Raw genomic sequence first — 18,612 nt, 5'->3', positions numbered from 1 at the left:
AGTCATGTTAATAATATCCATGGATGCTGGAGAGCCAGCCCTACTGCCCCTCACTGGAGAGGTGTGTGTGTGTGTGTGTGTGTGTGTGTGTGTGTGTGTGTTTCCCCAGCTGCACCCCGCTGGAGCTGGCCCTGCCCCCGCTGGAGAGTTGGCTCTGCCCCTTGCTAGCCAGAGTTGGCCTCACTCCTCTTGGGCCTCACTGTGATGATGATACATGTATTGCACACAGCCCCCACTCAGAAGGTCTGGCCCCACCTCTCACTGGCCCATAGCAAACTGAGGCAAGCAGTGGCTTAGGTGTGGAATATCTAGCCCTGCACCTCGCTGGTAGCCATAGGGTTCTATCAGTTGAAGGTTTTTGGTGTGGACCCAAGCAGAGAAAGACTTTTGGGGGTGGGAGGGTAGGGCGGTCTGACCACTAAGAATTTGAACATGTTCCAGTGAATATATAGACAACACAGGATGGCTTGGCTCTTTTCTTTCTTTTTCTTTGAGGAACAGGTTACAGAGGAAGGGGTGGACATGGGAAGGCTGGGAGGTAGGCACCATTGGGGGTGCATGCTATGAGATTCCTAAATAATCAATTCAAAAATACATATCCAGAAGAAAAGAAAGAGAAACATCCTAAATGTCCTTCAACTGATGAATGGATAATGATATGTGGTATATACACAGTATGAAATGCTATTCAGCTGTAAAGAAAAATAAACTCAGGAAATGTGAAGGCAAATGGATAGAACTAGAAAACAAAATCATTGAATGAGATAACTCAGACCCAGACAAACAAACCCTGCATGTTCTCTCTCACTTGAGCCTCCCCGTGCCAAGTCTTCATAGGAGAGAACCTGTCTGTCCTGGAGCAAGTACAGAAACCAGGGGAGTAAAAGGGGCCACGGGGTATGGGGGTGGGTAGCAGTAGGAGAACACAGAGGGAAATGGCAGGGTGCAAGTGATCCAAGGGGGGAATGGGGAAAAGGGGGAGCTCTAATTAAAAGGGAAAGGGAAGTAAACACAGGGGGGGATAAAATAAGTAAGGGTGCCTAAAAGAGTATTAAGTAATCATACTATTGACTACTTACCTAAAACATCCCAATTTATTGCTGATGCATTTCAAAGTTACTGACACCAGTACCTTTCACCCAGAACAACTCAAAATGCACACAATTAAGTAAAAGTAAAATACATATCCTTTTATATAGAGGAAAACGTCTAAATCTTTATTTAGCATACTATTTGACTAGTTTTGACAGATAACAACATCCTGTTTCCTAGACATGGTAAGAATATGGAATAGCTGTTAAACCCATAAACTCAAAGTGGCAATGGGTACCCGCACAAGACCAAGCAAACCCGAGCCAACCAACATTCCACATGAATGGAGGAGAACCTCACCCGCCCTAAAACACCTATAGGCTCTCAATGCTGCTGGCAGGAGGTAGCCTCTGGAAGGCTACCCTTGCTCAAATGAGTAATCCCACACTTATGCAAACAACCCTAATTAAATGTAGCATAGCATCAAACAAACAGACAAATGTTGAATGAGAAGTTGTTGAGGAAAAAGGAACTTGGAAGGGATGTATTAATAGAAACAATGGGGGTAGGTAGAATCTGATCCAAGTATATTATTTGTATAATTGTGAATCAATAGTACTTAAAAAAAAAAAAAAAAAAAGGAGCCGTAGCATCTTTATTCCCACCAGCCTAAAACATGCACTCGAATCACAACTCTTGTGTATGCCATGGTGCAATATCTCAAATGTATCCAGGACTGAGGCTGGGCCTGGAGGAAGAGTTAGGCATCTGAAAGTTGCTGTAAAAATGACAGACTTCCATAGAGAGCAGACAGGGGCATCTTGGCTTCCAAATCCCAAGTTGACCTGGGATTATTCAGCTCCATCTTCAGACCACACTCCTCCAGCAATTCATAGGTAATGGCCAAGCCCTCACCCTGGAGTGGGGCAAGAAGCTGAGGCTGGAGTGTGAAGGGAATGTTCCAGGGATACTTGAAGTTTGGCTGTAGGATGCTCTTTACCTAGAACAAAAATTATCAGATTGGGCCAACCAGGCTCTGACCCCAGGGTAAGATCTGTCCCAACACGCGGAAGAAACGCAGAATAAAGACCTAATGAGCAAGACCTGAAGCACTAAGCATTGGCTCCTTACCTAAAACATGGCAATTATAGAGCCTAAGCTGCACAAGAGTATCCTCTGCCGGTGTGAGCACACATGTATGCATGTGGCTATACACACTTTTGTATTTAGAGAGAAATATATAAGGGAGAGTTAGGCGATTTGCAAATGGTAACTGTAATCAAACAGTGAGACTGACTTGTATCCCTTTACTTCCTACAAAGATGCCTTCCTAGATGGCTAACTTAGACCTAGTGGGCCTCACTTCCAAGGCTTCCATAACTGCAGAGATGCTCCTGATATGGTGGAACCCAACCTGCCTGCTCCCCAGAGGGTTCCCGACTCCCCTTGTAGAAACCTCACTGATCTCTTCTAGAATGTTCTTTCTGTTCCTGCTTTCCTACACACACACACACACACACACACACACACACACACACACACACACCGGACAACCTTCCCCTGGCAGTTTCTTACCAGCTCTCTTTGGTGAGGGAGGAGCCGCATCTCCACAGACTGGGCCAGCAGACAGAGTTGGGTATCGCTCAGCACTGGGGGAAGGAAAATGTATTTTCTTCTTACCGTGAACCCAATGAGAGGAAAACTCTGAGACACAGGAATATTTCCCATTACACTTGAAGGTCAAATGCACTGCTCAAAAAAGTTCTCCAGCCCTTGAGATGGGCTCCAGGCTCATAAGTGACATGACCCAGAGCTGAAAATTATAAGGGCTGAGGCAGGAATCAGCTTCCTCCAAGGATGTGTTAAGGGATTGATGACTGCTCATTTTCTAGACCTCAGACTCCATCTGTGGTCCATGCACTGTTATCATTCAGAGCCTAGCTGGCATTAGAGAGAAGGATGATGTGAGAATGGTCATGATAATCCAAAGGCTTTGGAGAGGTGGCCTCTGACACAGCCCTATGAGGACCAACATGAGGACTCTCCCCAAACTCCCCCTGAAATCATTCTTACCCATCAGGGCTTGAAGGAGATAAAGAATGAGGTCCTTTAGGTCAATCCATGGGGTGCTAGAATCCTTTTGCAGCTCATCCAGGATTTTGCCACCTGGGCCATCCATATGCCCCAACTGATTCAACTCCAGCTAAAGGAGACAGGTGTTCTGTTAATAACATCATTTCCAGTTCTGAGGACAGGATGGCTTTCTACATGCTGAACGAGTTCTTTATCACCAAGCAACACCCTGGCTCCTTTTACCCTTCTTTTTATTCATTCATGTGACAGGGTCTCAGGCTGTTGCCCAAACCAGCTTTGAACTCACTAAGTAGCCCAGGAAGACCCTGAACTTTCAACCTTCCTTCAAGTAACTTCAGCTTCCCATATCTGGTTCAAAATTATTCTCCTGTAATGTGGCTATTTCCAGAGGAGTTAAGTATCTCTCCATGGGGAGCAGAACTAGTAGGCCACACTCTCTAACCCTCTACATTGTGCATGGAGCTGAAATCCCCACCTTTGACATCTTTCTCAGTGTTCTCAGCATCATATACATCCCTCCTCCTTCATGTCTTAGCATCTCTGTCTCCCAAACTGACCATTACAGGTTTGATCATCTCTAGACAGCTATGAAACTCTCACCATTTTCATCAGGTCATACAGAACATCCCTGTCACTGAGCATGTGCAGGAAACTGGAGAACACAACTTCTTGAACATCCTTTGAGAGCTTAGCCAGTAGTTGTGTTTGTTCAGATACTTCATGTTGTAGGCACATAAAATCTGTTTGCAGAGAGCAACACCAATCAGAAAGTGAGAGACATTCTTCAATTAGATATCCCTGGGATGGTACCATTTCCAGTAGCTAAAAATGTCTTCATTGACAATCTGCTTGACTTCCCCCCCCCGGGGGGGGGCAACTATCATGAAGCTAGAAACAAGGAAGCATTAGCACTCTGAAAGGTGGGGACACAGCACTGGGGGTAGAGAATGGAAATCTGAGCACTGGTTATTGCAAGTGTTGGGAGAGAAAGGAGCAAGTATTCATTTCTGGGATATGTCAGGAATGAAACGTACTGTTGGGCTCTGGTGACAGCGATCCTCGGTGTTCGTGGATCAGCTTCCGGGTGTGATAAATGGGGATGTGGTGAGGGGTCAATGTGTTGGTGATTCTCAGGCACCTGGCACATAATAGGCACACTTATCGGCCAGTATCTCTGAAATCTATAAAGAATTAGCCAAGCACTGCATTTGAAGGCGTTCTGGCTCTGCCACATGTCCTCTGGGTGAGCCGGGACAGTGGGAGGGTACCACCATGGAAGCACCAAAGCACATCTCTCTGACTCTTTCCCATTCCCCACGCTGGAGCAACGTCTGCTTCCCGTTTGTCCTCAGTGAACATCAGTGCACACAATGTGCATGTGTGAGTTGAACTAACTGAAAAGAATGTGGAAGTAGGCCTCCGAATTCTGAATTCCATAGGAAGTTATCATTTGAGATCCGAGTCTATGGTTTCCCAGTAGAAGCCCAGATTTCCTCTTTAAACACACACACACTCACCTAGATGGGCAGGCTCCTTAATTGTTCCTAGAAAGAGAAACGTGAACTGTTAACTTTCTTCATCCTCAGTTTTTTGAGACACACATTAGAGAGTCTCTCCTACCATCTCATCCCTCCTGCCCCATACCCAGTCTATGCCTTCACCACATTGGCCTTCCATGAACTTTCCCATCCTCCAGCAACCAGAATCAGGTCTAGGGCAAAGCCAAGTAACATCACCCTGATCTCCAACCCCAACCCCACCAGACACACTCACCAATTGGATCGATGGCATTTATCCACGAGCCTAGAAGGAGATAATATATTGGCCCACCCAAGAATTAGTGTTTGTCCTTATATCCCTTATGTCCTCTCCCATGTTCCTATCCCTGCCCCACCCAACTCCTCTATCCGTCCTTGCTTTTCACCTTGCAATTCTGTTCTTATGAGAAACTTCCTACGATAAACTCATCCCAGGTAGATCTCGGTTTAGCAATGTCATACCTATCTCAATGACTAGCTCCTGATATCTTAGCGTGGGTCCAGTGGGTCCAGATAATGCCTTAGGTCTGTTTGGAAAGGTCATCTTCTTCTTAGCATTAGCAGAATGGAGAATGACTAAATGGAAAAGAAACTCAAGTGAGGTGAGGCGAGGTGAGGTGAGGTGAGGTGAGGTGAGGTGAGGTGAGGTGAGGTGAGGTTACACCTGCTAGAGTTCTTCCCACACCTCACATAGGGACTCCCAAGCCAAACACCAGGGACCACTGTCAACCTGAGCACCAGCCTGTGTGTCCTGTGAATCAGATCCTTTCACAGGTGCCCTGAAACCTGCATTGTATTATGTTTGTTTATTTATTGTGTGCACATGCATGTGTGCCTTGGACACATACAGAGGCCAGGTCCAACAGTCAGTTATTTCCTTCCAACATGAGGGGCATGGAGACAGAGCTCAAGTCATGAGGCCTGGTAGCAAGCACCTTCCCCAGCTAATCCATCTCACTTGCCTGAAACTGGCATCTTAAATGAGCACTTTAGGTGGCCATTACACCCTCTGACATTCAAGAATTACTCCATGAGAGTTGAAGAGAGTCTTGCAGCTCTTGCAAAGAACCAGAATTCAGTTCTAGAGCCCATACGGCAGCGCCCTCTTCTGGCCTCTTTGGAAACTGCATGTGTTTGGAATGCTTACATGCAGGAAAACACAAATACACACAAAATAAAAACAAGCAAATAAATATTCCATGAGGTGAAGCAGACTGTTTTCCTCCTGCCCTGTCATACAGGTCTCTTGTTAGCCTTCAGTTACTAGCTGGCCTCCTTTATCTACGCTCAATCTGGTGATCTCGAGTCGTTCTGCGCTCACGTTCATGGAGCTGTGCTGAGGTCTAAACGTGCCTAACAATAAAATTCAAGCATTTGACCCATGAAATGAACGTGTGGAGGAAACAAAGATGACAACATTTAACGTGTGAACTAAATGAAGTTAGGACCAAAAAAAAAAAAAAAACAAAAAACAAAAACAAACAAACAAAAAACAAACTTCAAAGTGTCTGCAAGTCACATTCTGAGCATTAGGGGGCGATCAGAGCATCTTTTTTATACAATCAAAGGAAGAGAACCACCAGGGACAATGTATTGACTGGCAAGCAAAATTTAGTCCCTCATAACAGACCAAAAAGGACACAATAGTTGACATATCACTGCCCAGAAGATTCTGAGAAAACTGGCCTTCTCCTGTGGAAGGGGAAAACCACAGTGTCATTTTTCTCCGAAGCTGACATGAAGAAAGGAGGTAGAGGAAGTGACCTGTAATACATAGGGCTCCAATTTCTCTTCATCACTTAGGTTCACCAACACTTTGCTTGACCTGACAACTGGGCTCTGCACCGTCAGAACCCTTGATCCTAGAGCCCCCTCCCATTATTGCTTCCTCTCACCCACCTAGTCAGCTCTCCTGAGTTTCCTCTCTTCTGTGCACACATCAAACTTTAGAGTTTATCCTCCAGGTAACACTCCACCCCACACCCCGACTCCCACCCCTACACCTACGCATACCCTGAACCCAACCCCCAACCCCACCCTGCATTCAGCCTCCACATGCATGGCCTCTGAGTACATTTGATCTAATCACAGTTTATTTTGTTTTGCTATTAATATTTTGAGTATAGGGTTCATTTTCTTCTCCCTCTGTAAAAGAAAGCACTTTTCACTTACCATGATCTGCAACAGTAAGGCATTTAATAGGCATCTCCAACCCTGTTCCCATTTCCCACCCTATGATTCAGTCATAGGTGCTATAAGGATACGGACAATTTCTCTAGAAGCCATCAGCCACTAACTGTACTTACTAAATTAGAGAGCCCAACTTCCTTGACTGTTGCTGATAACTAGGGGATTAATCTACAAGGTAGATACTGAGGTGTGTGTGTGTGTGTGTGTGTGTGTGTGTGTGTGTGTGTGTGTATTCCCCTCCTCTCTTAGGTGCTACCAGTCACACTGAGGAATAACTTGGGGCTCTGAGACCTACTCATGTTCTGACAGTCAGATCACACACAAGTCCATGCCTAACACAGACAATTTCACACTATGGCAAAATCTGAATGTGTGGGTATGTGTGGATGGGAGGGTGGGGGTAATGTGTATATGTTGTTTGTGGTATGTGTGTTGGGCAGTGGTACAACTCAAGGTAAGAGTCTTGGAGAAAATTCTGTACTGCGTTCAGGCATTCTGTCGACAGCTTCAGTTCTATTGTGCTTCTGTTTTATTAAGGAAATTTAATGTGGAGTTATGGGTCACCTGGTCAACCTGGCAGCTCCCTATTGGGCTTCTAAGTAGGAGCAGGACCTTGAATGACTAGAGATGAATGCCCAGAGATGACTGGAAATAGCCTGGACTTTTTGGACACTCCAAGTCAGATCCATTCCTATGCAGGAAACTACCTCTGCAACTACGGCTAGCAGTATTTGAAGATGGCCATGCTTAGAGGTGACTGAAGGTAGGGCATGTGCCTGGGACAGTGAGGAGTGCTCCTGGTCTGTAGTCAGAGGAGATCCACATGTTTGGACACCCCATCCCCACCAGGTCCCCACTGCTGCTCACCACAAGTGTTATTCTCAATGACGAGTTGCTGCTTTTTGTAGGCCAACACCGAACCTTTTTTGATAGGTATTGAATCTGTTCTCTCTGTTTGCCACTGCCCACTGCCTCCAACCTGGGGAGACAAAACATTTCTAGGAACGTGTAGTTCTTTGACTCATAACACCATAAAAAATGTTTACTTTTAATCCAAAAAGAGTATGCATATAATTTAAAAGTCATAAATCTAGAAAGCTCATGAGAAAATACTAACAGTCACTTACTTATCCCCCCTCCTGGTTCCCATATCCAGTTACTGCTCCTCTCCCTTTTATGACAATATTTGCCTACATTGAAATGTGGGAGTTGTGCCTAGAGAGGCCTAGACATTGAATTCATAGCACCATGGGTGCCAGTCTAGTATTTACCACTGAGCCATAGCTGCAGCCATATTGCAATGTCTAGAGTTTTCCAAACTAGGTATATGATTTATTGTCTCCTAATGTTGAGGTTTCACTCTGATTTACCCATATTCACATCTGGGTTTCTACATAGGCCTGTATTCTCAGCTAGCTGTTGAGGGAGGCTCCTTCTCCTCATTCCAGAGCTTGTCTCTATCAGTCCATGTGATGTCTTCTGTATCTTCTGTCCTGTTACTCATCATCTCCTTGGGACCCTAGAGGTACCATCTACTGAACTCAGCAGCCTCACAGAGTCTGAGACAGGACATGAAGCATCTGTCTTTCTGAGTCTGGGTTGCCTCATTCAGGATTAATATTTCCAGTACATCCATTTTCCTGATAGTTTCATAGTTTCACACATCTTTGCAGGTGAATAAAATTCCATTGTGTTATTGCCACATTGTCACTCTCCATTCATTAAGACAACCATCTATGTTCCTTTACATATACAAATGTTTGTTTTATGAAGCTGAGTGTACACATCCTTGATGGAAATATGATATCTTGGTTAGGGTTTCAATTGCTGTGAAGAGACACCATGCCCAAGGCAACTCTTATAAAGGCAAATATTTAGTTAGTGCTGGCTTACAGATTCAAAGGTTTAGTCCACTAACATAATAGCAGGAAGCATGGCAGCAACCAGGCAGACATGGAGTTGAAGGAGCCTAAAGTTCTACATCTTGATCCAAAGGCAGCCAAGAGAAGACTATCTTCCAGGCAGCTAGGAGGAGAGTTCTAAAGCCCACCCATATAGTGACCCACTTCCTCCAACAAGGCCACACCTACTCCAACAAGACCACACTTCCTAATAGTACCACTCACTGGGACAAACTTATTCAAACTACCATATATTCTTAGAATTATAATATCTTTGTGTTAGACTGTTCTCTTGATCTGTGTGAACTGACATTCTTCCTTCTGATTATTTTTGGATTAAAGTCTATTTCATTAGATTTTACTATGGCAACTTATGTCTGTCTACTTCTCTTTTGATTTGAATATCTGTGCCTGACTTGTACCCTAAGAAAAGTTTCCATCTTTGGTGGTTGAGGTATGTTCCTTGGAAACAGAAAATTGGTCTTCTTTTTACTACTCTAGACTGCTAATGTATGTCTTTTGATTAGGGAGTTTAAACCACTAATGTTCAAAGTATATTGATTTCTGTCATTTTGTTTACTTTTATGGCATTTATGGACTTTTGTTTAATCACTGAGTAAATGTTAGTTTTTGCTATCACTCATTGTGCATTTCCACCCCTTTCTTAATGAAGAATTATTCTTTTTAGTCTCCTCTGTAGAGCTAGACTGGTGGTCATAAGTTCTTTCACAAGCTTTATCATAGAAAGGTTTACTTTCCCCTTTGATTATGACTGACAGTTCTGCTGGGTATAATAGTCCAGGCTGGCATTTGTATTCTTTTAGAGCTTGAAATATATTCATTTGAACTCTTCTTGGTTTTAGAGTCACCATAGAGAAATCAGCTAGTATTTTGACAAGCCTGCCTTTATATGGGACTTGGTCATAGATCATGTAAATCAAGGTATTTAAATATTGCCCCTTCAAACATTGACTACCACAGCCAGGCATGTGAGATATATCTGCAACCCCAGCATTTGGAAAGTGGAAGCTGGAGGACCAGAAGTTCAAAGCCAATCTTAGCTCCATAGTCAGTTGAAGGCAATCTAGGCTATATAAGACCACATCTGAAAAAATATGTGTTATCAGATGATCATAGAACATAGATTAATAGGTACAGTTTAGTAAAGATGTTCCTGTGTTTTCTAGCAATGATACTGGTGTGTGTATATATGAAGAATCCTTACATTTCTGTTTCTACAGTATCTACTGTTTACTCATACAACACATGGTAACAAATAATAACATCATTTTGGAATTTATCAATATTTGCTGATCCTATGTATTAAAGCATTATAAACAAGGGCATTAGAATATAATGTAAGATCAGGACTAACATTAAGCATATACTACAAATGAGCAGTGGAAAATAATGACCCCATCCTTGTGACCTTGGGGAAAGCAATCCCCAAAATCCCTTGAGAAGAGTACACTAGCTGGACAGCTATCTTGTCCCCATCTTGTACCTTGACAAGCTGGTTGATGATCCCTTTGATTCCAAATTTGCCATTGCTTGTGCCTTCCAGCACAGTATCCTTGGTTACTTCATAGGCCTCTGTCACCACATACAGGTTCTTTCCTTCTATCAAGCAATTGTTCATATATGTTGGCCACTGGTCCAACAGATTCCTGAAGATGTAAAGGAGAATGAGAAAAGATCCAAATAGCTAATTTCATAGAAACAGAGACAAAATCATGAACAAATAAACAGAAAAATGTGAGCCAGCCTTTAAAAACTAAAGAGATTGAGTCAGCTTCAGGCTGGGGATGTGGCCCAGTCAATAAAGTGCTGGCCATGGGAGTGTGAGGACATGAATTTATATCCCTAGAAAGCATGTGGTTGAAGTTGATAATATGGTACAGGTGCTGAAATCTGCTAAGACTGTAGGCTATAAATTTTCTTGACATAAAAATAGCAGATACTAAGCTGGCAAAATAGCTGAGCAGGTAGGGGTGTTTGCTGCAGTCCCTGAGGACCTGAGTCTGATTCTCAGACACACACAGCAGAAGGAGAGATCTGACTCCTGCAAGTTGTCCTCTGATTTCCACATGTGAGTTATGGCAGCTACACACACATACATACATACAAACACACCCAGAGTAAATAATAAATGTAATAATACTTTTTTCCAGTTTCTTTTTTTTTCTTTGTTTTTAAAGATTTTTTTATTATTATACATAAGTACACACCAGGAGAGGGCGTTAGATCTCATTATGGGTGGGTGTGAGCCAACATGTGGTTGCTGGGATTTGAACTCAGGACCTTCAGAAGAGCAGTCAGTGCTCTTAACTGCTGAGCCATCTTGCTAGCCTCTCCTTTATTTTTTTAATCCCCTTTCCTGGTTTCCCCTCTGAAAAACACCCTCCCCTATCCCCTCCCCCCTCCCCCTGCTCACTAACCAACCCATTCCAGCTACCTAGCCCTGGCTTTCCCCTACACTGGGGCATAGAACCTTCATAGGACAAAGTGCCTCTCCTCGAATTGTTGTCCGACTAGGCCATCCTCTGATACATACGCAGCTGGAGGTATCAGTCTAACCATGTGTGCTCTTTGTTTGGTGGTTTAGTCCCTGGGATCTCTAGGGGTACTGGCTAGTTCATGTTGTTATTACAACTATGGGGCTGCAAACCCCTTCAGCTCCTTAGGTCCTTTCTCTAGCTCCTTCATTGGGGACCCTATGGTCAGCCCAATGGTTGGAGTAATAAAACTTTTTAAACAATGGTTACTGGAAGCAGTGATGATATGTTACTGACTTATATGCATATATCACACCAAAATGCTGCACATGAAACATGCATTTCTACTTCTGAATTATCTATCAGGAGATGTGACAAGAAGTCAATCTAAACCCCTTACCACTGGGACACTGATTGCTTAAAGAGATTGTTACAATCTTTAGCATAGTTTAATCAATATTCTAACCTTCACTTCTACTGATTTGTTTCTTATTACATGCCCATCCTCTATACAATGAACAGAAAGTTCTAGTATATCAGAACATTTGTCTGTCTGTCTTGTCTTTCTGCTCCCATCACATTAATAGAACAGTAATGGGTAATTCTACCCTAATGAGTATTATTAGTGGACTATATGTCTTTATTTCAATGATTTTTTTAAGTAAAATAAACTAAATTGTCATCCACCCCAGCAAGAAAACCTGCTTGCTGCCTCTCTGCCTATAAGAACACAGCCTGAAACTTGGCTGAGTCATCCTTTTACCTCCCCCCGCCCCCCCGCCCCCCCCCCCGTGGCCTTGCCTGTTTTGAAGACTTTCCAGTTTTGGATTTGGGATGCTCTTACTCTGAACCTCGATGTCATATCCACAGGACTTAACAAACCCTGCTTCTCCTCCTGCAATGGTTTGGACATCCAGGTCAGCCTTCAGTTTCTGGGATATGGTGTGTTTGAGGGGGATGGGAGCTGACACTTCAGGCTCTGAAGAAGAAAAGGCACACAAGTTCAGCTCAGAGTTCACTGTGGAATAGCTATTCTGGAGAATGGGAAAAATAAGGATAGTTCCTCTCCTCATTTAAATCTTAATCAAGAAGCTAGCTAATAATCAATATTCGAAATGTAAATTACCACAGAGGGCAAACTCTAGAACCCATGCAAGCATGGTCTTCATCCTAAGAAAGAAAAGCATTTGTTCAGTATCTAGCAGTCCCTGGGGAACACCGTTCTGAGCAGAGAATCCAGTCCCAGGTTATCTTGTTGAAATAGAAAAACACCTGGGACTTGAGGATAGAATGACCTCAGTCTGGATCATAACCAGACTGACCAGTTTGAACTATGTAACTTTGAACAAGTTTTAGGAAGATGGGTATCATAGCTCTATTTAAAGAAGCTCTTACTCGGGAGGCAGAGGCAGGTGGACTTCTCAGTTCGATGCCAGCCTGGTCTACAAAAGCATGGATGGGTGGATTCCTAAAGTGCCTTCCTTGCCCTTTGCCTTTAAGCAGAATGGTTCACTAGCTACCTGTCTGAGCACCTCAAGGACCTGGGAAGCTGGACCATTGAAAATACTAATTTTCACATTTCTCTGTTCCTTGACTGACCATACCTGGAACAGGAATATTGGGCTCCAAGAGATGCAGAAGGGTAAATCCAACTGGAATATATTCAGTTTTCAAAGCCAACCGGGAAGAAGTTTCCTGAAGTATGTTAAACAGGCTGAATTTGGTTGCATCTGACAGGCATTGGACAGGCCTCAGATCTCTTCCTTGAAGCTTTTTAACCACATCCTTGCTAAGCCAGTCAAATGTGTAGGACATGTTGCTAGGATAGAAGGAAGCACAAACTTCAGCTGGGAAAAGAGAGAGTGTAACTGATTCTCAGTGATTCCTGATGTTTTTGTCATAAGCCACCGATGTGTGAGAGAACTCCCAAATCAGCACACAGCAGAAATATACACATCCAAGTTAGCCCGGAACTATTCCAAAAATCCAAAAGACAGACTAGACCTAGTAGTGCCCACCAGAATATCAATGGGGGCATGGGCCGGAGAGGTGGCTCAGAGGTTAACAGTACTGATGCTCTTCCATAGGAACCAGCTCTTAATGATGGCTCACAACCATCTGTAATCCCATTTCCAGGGTACCTCATCAGGCACCAGGCACATATGTGCTATACAGACATACTTGCAGGTAAGACATCCATACACATAAAAATAAATAATTTGTTAAAAGATGAATGGAGAAAGAAAATGTGGAGGGCCACAAGCCTCTTCCGGTCAGAAAAGCACCGGGGTAGCTAGGGCGCAGAGTCGGCTGACACTCGCCAGCTACCCACAACACCCGCCACAGGATCTTAAGACTTCTGGTGAGTGGAACACAGCTTCTGCTCCAATCCAATTGCGCGCGGGACCTGAGACTGCATTAGTTAGGGAAGCAGAAACCGGCCTGAGTAGAGCCACAGGCCTCATCCAGCCGGACCAGCACCGGGGTAGCCAGAGCGCAGGGTTGGCTGACACCCGCCAGCTACCCACGACCCCCGCCACAGGATTTTGAGACTGCTGGTGAGTGGAACACAGCTTCTGCTCCAGTCCAATCATGCGGGACCTGAGACTGCTCTGGTTGGGGAGGCAGAAATCCGGCCTACGTAGGGCCACAAGCCTCTTCCGGTCAGAAAAGCACCGGGGTAGCTAGGGCGCAGGGTCGGCTGACACTCGCCAGCTACCCACAACACCCGCCACAGGATCTTAAGACTTCTGGTGAGTGGAACACAGCTTCTGCTCCAATCCAATTGCGCGCGAGACCTGAGACTGCATTAGTTAGGGGAGCAGAAACCGGCCTGAGTAGGGCCACAGGCCTCATCCATCCGGACCAGCACCGGGGTAGCCAGAGCGCAGGGTCGGCTGACACCCGCCAGCTACCCACGACCCCCCCCACAGGATTTTGAGACTGCTGGTGAGTGGAAAACAGCTTCTGCTCCAATCTTTAAACAGTGACAACGACAACAACTAACCCCAGAGATTACCAGATGGCGAAAGGTAAACGTAATAATCTTACTAACAGAAACCAAGACCACTCACCATCATCAGAACCCAGCACTCCCACTTCGCCCAGTCCAGGGCACCCCAACACACCAGAAAAGCTGGACACGGATCTAAAAGCATATCTCCTGATGATGGTAGAGGACTTCAAGAAGGACTTTAATAACACACTTAAAGAAATACAGGAGAACACTGCTAAACAGGTAGAAGACAGTAAAGAGGAAGCACAAAAATCCCTTAAAGAATTGCAGGAGAACACTGCTAAAGAGTTACAAATCCTTAAAGAAAAACAGGATAACATAATCAAACAGGTAGAAGTCCTTAATGAAAAACAGGAAAACACATCCAAACAGATGATGGAAATGAACAAAACCATACTAGTCCTAAAAAGGGAAGTAGACACAATAAAGAAAACCCAATATGAGGCAACACTGGAGATAGAAACCCTAGGAAAGAAATCTGGAACCATAGATACGAGCATCAGCAACAGAATACAAGAGATGGAAGAGAGAATCTCAGGTGCAGAAGATTCCATAGAGAACATCGGCACAACAATCAAGGAAAATGTAAAATGCAAAAAGATCCTAACTCAAAACATCCAGGAAATCCAGGACACAATGAGAAGACCAAACCTACGGATAATAGGAGTGGATGAGAATGAAGATTTTCAACTCAAAGGACCAGCAAACATCTTCAACAAAATTATAGAAGAAAACTTCCCAAATCTAAAGAAAGAGATGCCCATGATCATACAAGAAGCCTACAGAACTCCAAATAGACTGGACCAGAAAAGAAATACCTCCCGACACATAATAATCAGAACAACAAATGCTCTAAATAAAGATAGAATACTAAAAGCAGTAAGAGAAAAAGGCCAAGTAACATATAAAGGCAAGCCTATCAGAATTACACCAGATTTTTCACCAGAGACTATGAAAGCCAGAAGATCCTGGACAGATGTTATACAGACACTAAAAGAACACAAATTCCAGCCCAGGCTACTATACCCAGCCAAACTCTCAATTAACATAGATGGAGAAACCAAAGTATTCCACGACAAAACCAAATTCACCATTATCTCTCCACGAATCCAGCCCTTCAAAGGATAATAACAGAAAAAAACCAATACAAGGACAGGAACCACACCCTAGAAACAACAAGAAGGTAATCCCTCAACAAACCTAAAAGAAGACAGCCACAAGAACAGAATGCCAACTTTAACAACAAAAATAACAGGAAACAACAATTACTTTTCCTTAATATCTCTTAATATCAATGGACTCAACTCCCCGATAAAAAGACATAGACTAACAAACTGGCTACACAAACAAGACCCAACAATTTGCTGCTTACAGGAAACTCATCTCAGAGAAAAAGATAGACACTACCTCAGAATGAAAGGCTGGAAAACAATTTTCCAAGCAAATGGTATGAAGAAACAAGCTGGAGTAGCCATTCTAATATCTGATAAGATTGACTTCCAACCCAAAGTCATTAAAAAAGACAGGGAGGGACACTTCATACTCATCAAAGGTAAAATCCTCCAAGAAGAACTATCAATCCTGAATATCTATGCTCCAAATACAAAGGCAGCCACATTCATTAAAGAAACTTTAGTAAATCTCAAAGCACACATTGCACCTCATACAATAATAGTGGGAGACTTCAACACTCCACTTTCACCAATGGACAGATCATGGAAACAGAAACTAAACAGGGACACAGTGAAACTAAGAGAAATTATGAATCAAATGGATCTGGCAGATATCTACAGAACATTCTATCCTAAAACAAAAGGATATACCTTCTTCTCAGCACCTCATGGTACCTTCTCCAAAATTGACCACATAATTGGTCACAAAACAGGCCTCAACAGATACAAAAATATTGAAATTGTCCCATGCATCCTATCAGATCACCATGGACTAAGGCTGATCTTCAATAACAAAATAAATAATAGAAAGCCAACCTTCACGTGGAAACTGAACAACACTCTTCTCAATGATACCTTGGTCAAGGAAGGAATAAAGAAAGAAATTAAGGACTTTTTAGAGTTCAATGAAAATGAAGCCACAACATACCCAAACTTATGGGACGCAATGAAAGCATTTCTAAGAGGAAAACTCATAGCTCTGAGTGCCTCCAAAAGGAAACTAGAGAGAGCACACATTAGCAGCTTGACAACACACCTAAAAGCACTAGAACAAAAGGAAGCAAATTCACCCAAGAGGAGTAGACGGCAGGAAATAATCAAACTCAGGGGTGAAATCAACCAAGTGGAAACAAGAAAAACTATTCAAAGAATCAACCAATCAAGGAGCTGGTTCTTTGAGAAAATCAACAAGATAGATAAACCCTTAGCCAGACTCACTAGAGGGCACAGGGAAAGCATCCTAATTAACAAAATCAGAAATGAAAAAGGAGACATAACAACAGATCCTGAAGACATCCAAAACACCATCAGATCCTTCTACCAAAGGCTATACTCAACAAAACTGGAGAACCTGGATGAAATGGAGAAGTTCCTAGACAGATACCAGGTACCAAAGTTGAATCAAGATCAGGTTAATGATCTAAACAGCCCTATATCCCCCAAAGAAATAGAAGCAGTCATTAATAGTCTCCCAACTAAAAAAAGCCCAGGACCAGATGGGTTTAGTGCAGAGTTCTATCAGACCTTCAAAGAAGATCTAATCCCAGTTCTTCACAAACTATTCCACAAAATAGAAACAGAAGGTACTCTACCCAACTCATTCTATGAAGCCACAATTACTCTGATACCTAAACCACAAAAAGACCCAACAAAGATAGAAAACTTCAGACCAATATCCCTTATGAATATTGATGCAAAAATCCTCAATAAAGTTCTTGCTAACCGAATCCAAGAACACATCAAAACAATCATCCATCCTGACCAAGTAGGTTTCATCCCAGGGATGCAGGGATGGTTCAATATACGGAAATCCATCAACGTAATCCAGTATATAAACAAACTCAAACACAAAAACCACATGGTCATCTCGTTAGATGCGGAAAAAGCATTTGACAAGATCCAACACCCATTCATGATAAAAGTCTTGGAAAGATCAGGAATTCAAGGCCCATACCTAAACATGATAAAAGCAATCTACAGCAAACCAGTAGCCAACATCAAAGTAAATGGTCAGAAGCTTGAAGCAATCCCTCTAAAATCAGGGACTAGACAAGGCTGTCCACTTTCTCCATACCTATTCAACATTGTACTTGAAGTCCTAGCCAGAGCAATTCGACAACAAAAGGAGATCAAAGGGATACAAATTGGAAAAGATGAAGTCAAAATATCACTTTTTGCAGATGATATGATAGTATATATAAGTGACCCTAAAAATTCCACCAGAGAACTCCTAAGCCTGATAAACAGCTTCGGTGAAGTAGCTGGATATAAAATTAACTCAAACAAATCAATGGCCTTTCTCTACACAAAGAATAAACAGGCTGAGAAAGAAATTAGGGAAACAACACCCTTCTCAATAGTCACAAATAATATAAAATATCTTGGCGTGACTCTAACTAAGGAAGTGAAAGATATGTATAATAAAAACTTCAAGTCTCTGAAGAAAGAAATTATAGAAGATCTCAGAAGATGGAAAGATCTCCCATGATCATGGATTGGCAGGATCAACATTGTAAAAATGGCTATCTTGCCAAAAGCAATCTACAGATTCAATGCAATCCCCATCAAAATTCCAAATCAATTCTTCAACGAATTAGAAAGTGCAATCTGCAAATTCATCTGGAATAACAAAAAACCTAGGATAGCAAAAACTCTTCTCAAGGATAAAAGAACCTCTGGTGGAATCACCATGCCGGACCTAAAGCTCTACTACAGAGCAATTGTGATAAAAACTGCATGGTACTGGTATAGTGACAGACAAATAGACCAATGGAATAGAATTGAAGACCCAGAAATGAACCCACACACCTATGGTCACTTGATCTTCGACAAGAGAGCTATAAACATCCAGTGGAAGAAAGACAGCATTTTCAACAAATGGTGCTGGCACAACTGGTTGTTAACATGTAGAAGAATGCAAATCGATCCATTCCTATCTCCTTGTACTAAGATCAAGTCTAAGTGGATCAAGGAACTTCACATAAAACCAGAGACACTGAAACTTATAGAGGAGAAAGTGGGGAAAAGCCTTGAAGATATGGGCACAGGGGAAAAATTCCTGAATAGAACAGTAATGGCTTGTGCTGTAAGATCGAGAATTGACAAGTGGGACCTCATGAAACTACAAAGCTTCTGCAAGGCTAAAGACACCATCAATAAGACAAAAAAACCACC

The 18,612-nt window shown here is 42.9% G+C and overlaps 1 protein-coding gene across 1 annotated transcript; it reads right to left on the bottom strand.

The window, feature by feature from the left end:
• Nucleotides 1-1,792: 1,792 nt before the first annotated feature.
• On the bottom strand, nucleotides 1,793-13,065 carry LOC147000767 (gasdermin-C). Its single transcript, XM_085831590.1, has 11 exons — nucleotides 12,855-13,065; nucleotides 12,052-12,229; nucleotides 10,260-10,422; nucleotides 7,722-7,833; nucleotides 5,127-5,240; nucleotides 4,900-4,929; nucleotides 4,644-4,670; nucleotides 3,727-3,866; nucleotides 3,106-3,235; nucleotides 2,608-2,681; nucleotides 1,793-2,032 (listed from the first exon to the last, which is right to left on the bottom strand). The coding sequence occupies exons 1-11, from the start codon at nucleotides 13,063-13,065 to the stop codon at nucleotides 1,793-1,795; spliced, it is 1,419 nt and encodes a 472-aa protein (XP_085687716.1).
• Between the last annotated feature and the right edge of the window lie 5,547 nt (nucleotides 13,066-18,612).

The sequence above is a fragment of the Mus caroli genome, unplaced genomic scaffold (assembly GCF_978045245.1).
Source record: "Mus caroli unplaced genomic scaffold, Mus_caroli_1 scaffold_16, whole genome shotgun sequence".
Classification (NCBI taxonomy): Eukaryota; Metazoa; Chordata; class Mammalia; order Rodentia; family Muridae; genus Mus; species Mus caroli.
This window is presented reverse-complemented; position numbering and strand designations above follow the sequence as displayed.

What these genes read in the sequence shown, in the direction of transcription:
- LOC147000767 (XM_085831590.1), bottom strand. Translation starts at nt 13,065, where the DNA reads ATGTCCTACACATTTGACTGGCTTAGCAAGGATGTGGTTAAAAAGCTT. An exon ending in CTGGAAAGTCTTCAAAACAG is followed by an intron (nt 10,423 to 12,051) that starts GCAAGGCCACGG and finishes TTACATCTTCAG; the next exon opens with GAATCTGTTGGACCAGTGGC. An exon ending in TCTCCTTCAAGCCCTGATGG is followed by an intron (nt 2,682 to 3,105) that starts GTAAGAATGATT and finishes TCCTTCCCCCAG; the next exon opens with TGCTGAGCGATACCCAACTC.